The 11736-nt window shown below is 33.7% G+C and overlaps 2 protein-coding genes across 2 annotated transcripts in view; one reads left to right on the top strand and one right to left on the bottom strand.

The window, feature by feature from the left end:
• Nucleotides 1-505: 505 nt before the first annotated feature.
• SNIP1_1 (Smad nuclear-interacting protein 1) lies at nucleotides 506-3625 on the top strand (the record flags this gene model as incomplete). Its single annotated transcript, XM_012936525.3, has 3 exons — nucleotides 506-950; nucleotides 2214-2455; nucleotides 3440-3625. The coding sequence occupies 3 exons, from the start codon at nucleotides 506-508 to the stop codon at nucleotides 3623-3625; spliced, it is 873 nt and encodes a 290-aa protein (XP_012791979.1).
• Nucleotides 3626-3902: 277 nt separating this feature from the next.
• Nucleotides 3903-11736, bottom strand: part of SRGAP1_1 (SLIT-ROBO Rho GTPase-activating protein 1) — a 67213-nt gene continuing 59379 nt past the window's right edge. The window contains exons 15-17 of the mRNA XM_051208989.1: nucleotides 10132-10728; nucleotides 8842-9158; nucleotides 3903-6935 (exon numbers count right to left, since the gene is read on the bottom strand). Of these exons, the coding sequence (XP_051074405.1) occupies nucleotides 6330-6935; nucleotides 8842-9158; nucleotides 10132-10728 (1520 nt within the window). The 3' untranslated portion in view covers nucleotides 3903-6329. The remainder of the gene's footprint in view (nucleotides 6936-8841; nucleotides 9159-10131; nucleotides 10729-11736) is intronic.

The raw sequence follows: 11736 nt of genomic DNA, 5'->3' as shown, positions 1-11736 counted from the left end.
ATGAAGAACGCCTCCCCTTAAACGCCTACCCAAGCTTAGTCCCAGCACAAACCTAAGGGGTAACACCCAGAGATTGGAGATACAACATAGCAGAATGGACTATAGACACAACTTCTACTCCTTAGGAGTTGTCAAATGCTGGAATCCGCTGCCGACTGAACTAGTCCAAGCGACTTCACAGGAGTCCTTTAAGAGGAAACTTGACGTATTCTTAAAGACCAGAGATAACATCTTATTATGAGTTAAAAGTTTCCTTTTTTTATAATGTATCATAGTTAATATACCTAGGTTCTTGCCTGGAGGTATTGGTGATCCTCTGCTACTAGGCACGAAAGCCTGTTAAGCGAAAGCTTCTTCTGTTCCGTCCACAACCATTTGGACCATTTGAACTAATTTGAGTGCAGCTTACGCATTTTTTTGAAATTTCTGGAAAAACTGACAAGCATTATTTAATAATACGTTTTTTGGTCCTTTGAACATGAGGCACATTTTGAGGTATTGAGGAATGAATGAGAACGCCTTGACGGCAAATTTGACTTCGACCTTCATGGGAGTGTCCCCTTCTCAAAAAGATTCACAACACAAAAAACATAGAACCAAACACAAACATAAACACAAAATAAAAGACACTGTTAAAAAAGATGATGAGGAGTTTACGCGCCCCAAAATTCTTCCTCGACAGTATAGTAATAAACGGCCTCACAATCTTACCCATGTCAAAATCAAGATAGAGCCTCGTGAATCCTGCAGCCCGCCTCATAAACGAAGACTAAATGACCCTGTAATATTGAAGCCTAGGTCTCCTCGAAGAAGCGGCAGGGTTAGTTCTCCCGTTGTCTTAAGGGACAGTGATGACATTTCTGAATCCAAACCTAATCTCGGGAAAAGCGGATTATTAGACGAAAACTCCAGTCCGGTTGTTAAACAGAAAGCCAACTTTGAATTATCAGGTACATATACTTGCTACATTTAGTATTTCGACTTATACTGTTGGGTGTACACTAAGTTCCAATCCAGAGATGTGATTTTAAAAAAATTTGACCACAGTTCTCGATAAATGGTAGCCAGAGAAGTCACGTTATTAGCCTAGTGCTTAATAAAGATTTCCTGGTAATTCAGTATGCAGGACAATCTGAAAGACTAACTGCATCACATTTAATCCCTTGGTAAATCCACTCATTTGTAAAATCAAACTACTGGTAATTTCTACTCAAAACTTACAAACTTTACATTTGTTTTTAGGTGGCTCCTCTTTACCTCATGATGAACCACTTATTTAAATGTCCTTTTGTTGAGAGATTTGTTAGCTTTCGAAATCATGCAGTAATAATAGTTAAAAAAAAGTTAGTTATGTAGAGGTGTCCATTAGTTAAATAAATTGTCTGACTGTTAAGTAGTTCGGGCCCACTTTCGTCACACATCTATTAGCTGAATATCTACCGGTGACTTTATTTGTCATGCTAGGACCAGGTCCCATAGCTTATTAAGATGATGAATAAATGACAATATGACACGTCATTGTATTATTTTGGCGAAGCAGTATGTGGAAGCATGGTGCTCAAAATTGACCAAGAAACAGGTTGTAAATGTGTCTACACTAGTGGTGCTAGCGCTTTCTTAATTCCGTAAATTCTAAAGATACATATTTCTACTGTCCTTGAGGTCGTTCGTAGATATTACCAATAGTCCAGGAACTAATTGGACTTGCTTTGAAAACTCCCAGACACTTGAAATACTATCTGGGCCCACGTGATTTACTACCTAGCTTTCCTACACTGTTTGTTGACGCCAACTCACAAAACACAACATGGAGCTTATGACTAAATCCTTGATAAGCGTTTAGATTCGCCAACGGTGGTTCAAGCCCTTAACTTCTGCAAACCCGTCAGATACTAGTTGGTTTCATATATTTGTAATAATACTGAATGTACTACTTCAATCGTAGGTAAGTGGAATATGTTTGTTTAGTTCCTGTGGTATAGTTGTAAGAATGTACAAACCACTTCTGAGAAACAATTGTATGCCATTTCAGTTAATCAAAAGTTTGTCATAAATACAAATATTGAAATTATCGCCTGGCATTCTAGTTAACAGAACTTTTTCCAGTTAAACTGGACCACTACTGGACGTACTTAGTAGTTTTACATTGGTTTCTGTTCATGTTTAATTTCGTCTTAAGTAATTAAGTTGTCTCCCTTTTTTCTGTTGGAAAGGCAAACTTGCGGAGGATACAAATGTTTTTAAAGGTGTTGTGATAAAATACAATGAACCAGAAGATGCTAGAAAACCCACCACACATTGGAGATTGTACGCTTTCAAGGGGAATAAAACATTATCCGTACTGCATATACATAGACAAAGTGGATTCTTAATTGGCCGCGATCGAAAAATTGCAGACATTCCTATGGATCATCCAAGTATTTCGAAACAGCATGCTGTTTTGCAGTATAGACTTGTAAGTTAGAAGTTTAACATTAATGTTGGTGCCGTGTTTTGCCAGATATTTCTGTCATGAACAATAAATTAAGCAGTAGTATCTATGTTTACTCGGTCAATATAATTTTCAGTTACCTTTTGAATTTCAATCAGAATACTACGAATCGCCTTAATTTTCGGTAAAAGAAAATAGAACTTTCCTAAAGTGATAAAAGTACTTAACGAAGGTACAAGTAAAATGTAAAGTCGAATTTATTATTAAGAACTACTACTTAGCACTTGCCGTCGATTGTTTCGCATTTGCTTTGTTGTGCCTTATAGTTGATGCAGTTTATGAACATAATTATCTTTTAATTCTAAAAGCATAAGCTTGTAGTTCATCTTAAGAAATGGGACTTGGAGTTATAAACCAAGGTGAGGACATAAAATATAAGGGACTTTTCTTCTGTGTAATTGAATTTCGATATTTAGCTGCCCCAACATACTGAAGTAAAACAAGTTAGCGGATTTCAGCTGTGGACCATAGAGTACGGGTTAAAAGCTGTTTATAAGACCAGGTAGCAGTAGGTTTCATGTTTCTTTGTTGCACGTCAGTTATAAATAAATTTTAAAAATCCTGACTTGGAATGCCATTTTGTTATGTACCTCGTTTCTTTGCAGCTTTACGATAATGATGATAATGACAATAATCATAATATGATACTTCTAGTTGCAATGGAGTTTTTTTTCTTCAGTTGGATTTTCCATTGCATATTTGTTTAATGCATGAATTTCGGTGTAGTCTCCTTCCATTTATCCAACAGACAAGTAAAAAGATGGACCAACCTCTGGTTCTTCTGCCAGGAGTTTTTAGTATTTGATGAGCATTTAGTGGTAAGCATTTTCAAAGGTGATTGAGTACTTTGTGGTCAGCGCACGCAAACAGTAAAGCAAAAAAACCAGAATTATAAGTTACCAGTTGTTATTTCTCTGCATCTTACTGTACATTTATTCTTCCATTCAGGTTCGTGGCCTGATTCGCTTGTATATCATCGATTTGGAGTCAGCAAACGGTACTTATTTGAACAATAACAGAATAGAATCTCGTCGTTACTATGAGCTCCTTGAGAAAGATGTAATCAAGTTTGGTTTCTCAACACGTGAATATGTTGTTATGACATCAGAAACTGACATGGATGATTCATCTTGATTATATTTTCTGTACAGTGTTTGTAAATATATGTTCATAATTATTGAATGGTAATATTTTCCAGAATTAAACTTGGTCATATCAATTGCATTGTACCTAATCTAATGTTATAATCAGAGTGAATGATGGCCCCAAATGATATTTCCGTTTTTATTGGGTAAGTATTTAGCGTAAAACACAGCCGTAAAGTCTATACACTTCTACCTCTTCAGTAGATATAATGAACTGTGCTAAACTGGTAGATAAACGCAATATTGTTCTACTCTGTACGAAATCCATTGGCAGGTTCTTTTATATATTTCTGAACGAAATCGCTTTTGTTGAGCTGATTAATACGATAACGTGGACGGATGTGCACTGACAGTACACAAATCAACGGTGAATATGCCTCTCTTCGGAACTTTATATCTCAGTGAGCCGTGGAATATCGAAAGACAATGATCTGACTGTGAAAAATTAGTATTTAGCAGAAATGTCACACTTCATGTACATTTTTGTGCAACCTAACATTACGGTGGAAAAGTGATTTAGCGATATGTCCCGATTGGCTTAACAAAAACATAAACTGTTCAATATGGTTATTCTAACCGATTCGCAGCATACATCAAAACTTTCCTACCTCACAGACTGATAACTGTAAGTGTTAATTTTGAATTATGACTGAATCTATTTAAGAATACGATTTTGTAAAACTCAGTCAGAAGTTGCTAAAAATCATCGTTCTTGGAGCCATTTACTCAGAATACATAAACCATTTATGACTCAAATTTTCGTTCTACGACATGCTTTATCCCACCACCGAGAAATCCTATGAGTAATGTCTATATAACTTTTACTATATGGTCTGAAGTTAAGTACATAGACCTATTGCTGTTACACTAAAAAATCTAAACACTTATCAGTCAGTTATACTTATTGACCATATAAGATATATAAGTGAACCACCTTTCCTTATGCAGTTAATCATTGCCTATTCCGTTGAATCTATGGTTGACGATTTTCCAGAACTTTAGCTAATCTTTAGTGATCACCAAGTCACTATTCGGTTCGATGAAAATCCAAACTAACATCACCCCAATAGCTATTAAGAAGTAGACAGCTATTCTTTCATAGTTTGGGGTTCTACAGTAGGTTGATTTTTCACTTTAAAGAGATTAGTAGGAGTAAAAACATCAAATCCAAGTAGAACAGCCACTCTTCTGTTAAAAGGTTGGGACTCTTCATGAGTCCATATCACCAATTCTTTCTACCAGTGATTCTACGGTTGTCTGGACTATTATGTTGCTGTTGATTGAATGATTAACATTTCTCAACTTCATAATTATAACACAAACATTTTACTTAATGCCAACAGTTCGCATTCGCTCTTGACTTACATAAAACGTTTTTCCAACAAGGATTCCAGGTAATTTATTCTAAACTAAAGAGACAAGGATTTAAACGCTTATTTTCACTGCTAACACCACACGATTGGTAAGTGGACAGTTATTTGATTCCTGGAAGCCCTTTTTGTTTTCACATTTAGTTATAAGCAAAAATAGTATAAAACCAACTGATTCAATATCCGTAAAATTTTTGCATAACAACTCAAAACACTCAACATAGAATTAGTTTTAAAGGAAGTACATCAATAATCTTATTTAAGTGTACATACATGCGCGTAAGACTAAAACAAAATAAAATTGGAATACCGGGATAGGTAATAACACTACAATATCTCACATTTGTATATGCATATGAATGTTTACAATTGGTAGGAGTAGTCTTTTGTTGACAACAAATAGAACTAAACAGTACCCCTAATTTAACCAGCGTCACACTAACCTTTAAAAATTACACTGAAAGCTAACAACTAGGGATCAATATAATAGGGAAAAAAGTTAGCACGAAAAAAGTCGCAGATGCAAAAAAATACAATAAAATTAAATATTGAGCCAAGTGTTACATATATAAATATTATGTGTACACCCTTAAAAGTAGAATAAATGAAGAAAAAAACAATCCGTGAGAGGAAAAGACGAAAAACATGTATAGTAAAGAAAGAAGAGATTGAAATCCGGTTAAACGATAAAATAAAAAAAGTATCAGTGATGCATTTACACTTCGAAACGGAGTATTAAGATCTGGTTATAGGAGTACGTATGACACACAGATCTGTTTACTGATTATTAATATTATTATTACTAATAAGGATATCAGAAAACGCCAACCATACGCAAATAATTTCACACTATAGAAATAAAAGTATTTCGAGAGATCAAAACGAATACGTAGTGTCTACTCGTATTTTTTTTATTTAAAAAAATTAAAAATATTAAGTGTATAAAACACATTTCTAAAATCATTGTGTTTTCATCAATGTAAAAGTTAGGTATTACCAAATTTAAGAATGAAAATCAATTCAAAGGAAATAATTTTATTGAGAGAAATACTGGCAGAATAATGAAGAATTTGATGGAAATCTTAAAGAAGGAAGGAAGCACTGTGTTATTGACATATATTTATACTTATATATTTTAATTAGGCATACAATATTCCAAAGGATAAAAACAGGATAATTCATCATCAGATTATAGGGTCATTGAAGCAATTATATTCTTATCATATTTGTTGTATAAATCACCTCGAATAATAAACTGACAAGTAATAAATGCTGAGTATAATCAATCAATTAAACAAGAATTAAGTAAAAACAACAGCAAAATTAACTTCTTTTAGGTTTAGGAGCTAATTTTGGAGCAAAGTTTATGGAAGAACCAGATGAATCAGATTTAGTTGCTTCGAAAGCTGCTACTCGAGCAGCGATTGAAAGTTTCGGTTCACTAGTCGGTTGTTCATCGGCAGTCCGTGGTATTTCATGTTTTTTTTCTTCAGAACTTGCTCTATTCAAACAGGGTAAGCTTCTAGGAACTTCTACCGATTGAACTGTATGATTAGATTTACTCCGTAGAATAACTTTGCCAAGTTCTCCATAGCTTGAGTTACCACCGTCACTGGCGGGACATTGGCTTGAAGTTACTGACGATTGTGGTGATGATTGGGTTTCAGGGCGCTTTCGCATTGTATTCAAAGTTTGTTCGGCGAAATGTTCAGCAAAACTGTCAGCTGACTCTTCATGAGTGCAACTGGGAGATGGTGTACATTTTTGCACCTTAGAATCTGTTGAAATGGGAAGATCCATGACTAAATCTGGAGCATGTTTCGCGCTCGGTAAGCAAAGCTTACGAGTCAGTTCTTGGTTGCGTTCAAGCGTTCTAGAATCACTATTGCGGTTATCTGCTTGTTCCAAAGAAGCTAAACCACGCATAACCTTGATCAAAGATAAGTTGAGGTGTTAAAGAATGATAATTTGATCACAACCAACCTTGAAATTATTACTATTATTAATCAATGTCTAAGAAAATTGCATCTACGAAAGTACTTTTGGAACAATTAAACACTCATAAATCCTGACAGTCACGTTAATTATTAAAAAAATGATAGAATCAAACATGCTTAATGCTTTATCAAGTTTCTTAAAAATAGTACGTGAAAAAAATCGTGTTCTAACTACGGTCCTACGTATAAAGCTTTGATTTACCACCTTGCTACTGCGTGATCTTTAAATCCAAAGCAAACGAATACATGTTTTAAGAAACATGAGCCCTAGTACTTCATATAAAACTGTGATCGCTGTGTTACTTGATCCTAAAACTGATAAGTGAATTTTACAGTGCATATACGATGTATATATAATGGTTGAATAGTGTTTGTATGACGTAAAAAGAACCTAATAAGTATTATTTCATTTTAAACAACTCAATTTGTACACATTAAATAGTAACGAACAATCACAGCAGTAAAACGTTTTCATAGTAAGTGGATATTTAGGACAATAGGGTGAGATGTTGTCGATTCCATGCGTAAGGTTAATTATGAAACTGAAAACAGAATGTCAAATCTGAAGACTTAAAAAAATTAAACTTAACATTACTAACTACTTGAATAAGCTTTAAGTAGCACCAAAGATAATACAAATTTTAAAAAACCAATCGCAGTCATCAATCCCCGTGCAATTAAATTAATAATTCTGAATACTTAAAGTTGGTCGATCGCCTGTAAAATTCAAGACACCAACTTTTATATGATTAGCCTCATATAAGAGTCAGTCAATAATGTATCTTATCAAACCATACCCCGTGACAGATGCTGAACTCGAACCAGTTGAAATACTATAAGAACTGTGCCAAGCGATTGAAAGAAAGTGCCTTTACAGTTTTAGAAGTTGTAATATTTCAAAAATGGACAATACATGTTCGTGGACTTAAAAACCTGGCATCAAAGTTCTAGGCACGTAGAAAATCCGACATTTGGGTTAACATCGATCTCAGTCTTTAAAAATACGTGCATAAACTGATCTAATCAACTGACCCAGACAATTAAAATGAATGAATCCCGCCAGGTTATCATAAACATCGAACTTATAACCCTGTAATTTGTACCGACAAGTATTAGCACTTTATAGTCATAGACAGAAATAGCAAATCAATATGTCACACCCCTTCTGAATGTAAACCCTGGTTCCCAAATGGCACTGTATCAATATTAATCACAACAGTCTGGTCAACTCATTTTAGTAAAAAGAATCTAAGACTATTTGGAGAAGACAGAGGTGACAAATTTATAAAACGGTTTCTCGGTATGTATGATGAGTGAAGTAAGTTGATATTAACAAATCCCAAGTTGAATAAAGATATTGTAAAATAAGGTGATGAACATTTATATTTTATGATAACAGAAAATTTAGTGCTTCAAGAGGTCACGACGAACGTAATTCCAAAGTTGAAAAAATTCCGTAGAGATAAAAATGTTTTCAAACTCAGTGTTACACAAGTCATTACTGTTGTTTCAAACATCAATAAACTCATTTCCTTAGTGTGAAGGCCTATTTGAAGTAGGTCAAACGGAGTTAGAAAATGCAACCAACTTAGTTGTAAGGTTTACCTACTAGGTCACTGCTGAACAACGAACTTCAGTGGTTGATAACCACAACTAAATAATTATAGTTGAATATTTAAACACTCAATTCACTAGAAAACCAGGTGGATATTAATCAATGAGAGGGATTAACAAAACATTTTGCCGGGAAAAGGCAATATATATAATCAGACAGTTATTCTGAATAAACTATAAACTGGCAAAAGTATTATGATCAGTTCTTTTAGATGAAAACTTACCTCTTCTAAAGCTGTATCAACGTCGGAATTAAACAAAAATCGAGAGCTGCCTTCGCCTACAGATTGGCAACGATTACTCGCTTCATTTAAACTATACGCAGGAGATGATGGAGTTAATTCACTGGGTGATATAACTTCATTTTCAGGAACAGAACCTAAAGGCCCAAAGGCTGGATAACCAATAGTATAACGATGATTAAACCGATGCATCACAAGTTTATCTGAATAACCGAATTCTGGTAAAGACTTTTTATTTTTAGATTCGGGAGATTCTGATGTACTATTTGGACTTTCCCTACAAATAGTCGATTTTACACCTGGATTTTAAAACAAAAAATAAAGTATGGAATACGACATTAAAATCGATGGGAAGTGAAAAATTCAGTTACTTGTTATGATTAATATAAAATCTGACTCTATGTGACTACTCCATTCTAGCTTAATTAATATTGTTGTAATCAAACAACGCGTTTTGAAATGGGTCGATACACAGGTATTATCGTTTCTGAATCACAGAATGGTGTTTGAGTTTTCCGCTAGAAAGTGAAACTGTGTTATTTACTATAATTCAAATAGTGGAGCTAAATGAAACTTTATAAGCATAATGAGCCTTCTGCACTACATGCTTAACTAGATACCTACAGTTTAAAATATGAACTCGATGGTTGTAAGTAAAGTACTTAACACATGTTGAAATAAAGTCCGTCATCAGAAATGTACGACCTGGGATGAATGCTTATCGGCTCAGGTTTCCACATATCACATCAGTATATTGAAAAGAAATTAACGAGATGGAAAATAATACCGAGAATAATGGGAGTAAAAAAATTATAAAAAAAAAGATTTGGAAGAAACATGTTGGATTAGAGAATATATGTTATAACTACCTCAGTCGATGAAAGTCTAACACAATCCTCTTCTTCCCTGGCACGTCGTGACTTTAAACTCAGCGTAACTCATTCGGTGGTTCCATTAAAGGCAAATAATACTTCATAGATTTATATGATGAAATACATTCAATTATCTAATTTTATAATTTGATTTATACACATGATTTTAGTCTACATACTTCATTACTTTCAACTCAAACGAAACTTTTGCATCAAATGAGATGGTTACAGTATGAACTACAAATCTACTGAGTCAATCACTATCTACCTCAATACGTGTTGGCAGATGGAGTAGAAGCAGTAGAATAGAAACGAAATGTATGGATGTATATTGTTCTATCGGTTACAATAATAGACTAATAACAAAGTAATAACTACGTAATTACATAAAATATTTTACCTTTATCAGAAATCTCAATCATTGAAGAATTCCCTTTGAGAATAGAACTATCGTGAATAGTTTTAGACAAGGTTATTGTTTCCGATTGATTTGATTTGTCAACTATTGAAATTGGAGTTTCAGACTGTGATAAACGATGCACTTTACTATCATTAGTATCAGAAAGAATATTTTCGTTTGAACTTTCAGAAGGACAATTCCAACTGAGTACACTACCATTTTCTGTTACACTTTTATTATCATCATCATTATTAACAGCATCGACATGATCTAAATTACTTAAACTTCCATCAATTGCTGTATATCCACTCTTTTTAGAAAGATCAATAGTCACCTCATTTAACAGATGATTTTCATTGCTGTGATTATCCTCTTCACATGCTGCAAGGTGTAATAGAGCAGCTTTCGGTACAACATATAAATGTGGTACTAAGCCACGTTTACAACTCGAATCTGAAGCTAATTGTCCTTCCCACCAATGTTGACTTAATTGACGATAGAGAAAAATCTCATCACTTTGATGAAATGATAATTCCCGTTCACTTGATCCAGTAAAATCTGCTCGAGCGACAGCTAAAGTGTACGCTGGTTCGGAATCTGTATTTTTAAATAAATAAATAAATAAATATATATATATATATATATATATATATATATATATATATATATATATATAAGTTTGTTTAAAAATACCTTAAAATGAAAAAAGTAGTTTAGCAGGAAATATTTCAACCTAAAAAGTAACAAACTATCTATGGGAATACCTTGGAAATAAATTAATGTACTCATTTACATTTAGCAACCTATCTTGTTAATCATGCAGACTAAAATATCTAAATACCAAACCCAATTAAGATGATTTTGGTTGTGGGGTTTAGTATACAAAAATATCTCCTATAATCTGACCTTCTCGGGTAATGAAAAATAAGCGGTTAACTTGAGTGTTGGAAAAGTCGATTACAAACCAGCGGTGCAAACAGACTCTAAAATCTGAAAGGAAGAAGCGACATAAAAACGTAATTTCGCCAACAGTAGCCATGGTAATGCACCTCTCGATGTCGGTCTAGTGTCCAGTGGATTATCGCTTTAAAAAAAAAGATTTCCTACCATTCGCATACGGGAGACATGTCATATTAATCATTATAACACAAATACTCACTAACTATTCTATTATTACCATATTGTATACAGTTACTGTATTGTACCAATCACTTCTGAGGTTACAAATAATGCAACAGCTACCTTACCGTCTGACAAATGAAACCGTCATCAGTTATTTGCATTAAAAATCTAATACAACTCTACATAAATTGGTTACTTGGTATGATATAGTTTCCGTATCATCCAATATTGTGAATAATTTATATAAACTCGAAGACCGAATATGAAATAAAATACCAAATGCGTAAAATATTCAATTATGCAAGTAACTATTAAAGTGAGTATATATTAAAAGTGAATAGTGATTCTTTTTAGGCAGAAATGTTTGTTTCTACAGAGTACAAAAAAGTTACATTTCATGTTTTAAAAAAGTGTACTATTCAAGCGTACATACACATTAGTGCAAATGCATGTCGCTCATTCTTGTACATAAATACCACATAT

This window comes from Schistosoma haematobium, chromosome 1 (genome assembly GCF_000699445.3).
Source record: "Schistosoma haematobium chromosome 1, whole genome shotgun sequence".
In the NCBI taxonomy this organism is placed as follows: Eukaryota; Metazoa; Platyhelminthes; class Trematoda; order Strigeidida; family Schistosomatidae; genus Schistosoma; species Schistosoma haematobium.
Note: the sequence above shows the minus strand (reverse complement) of the source record. Positions and strands in the feature narration are given on the sequence as shown.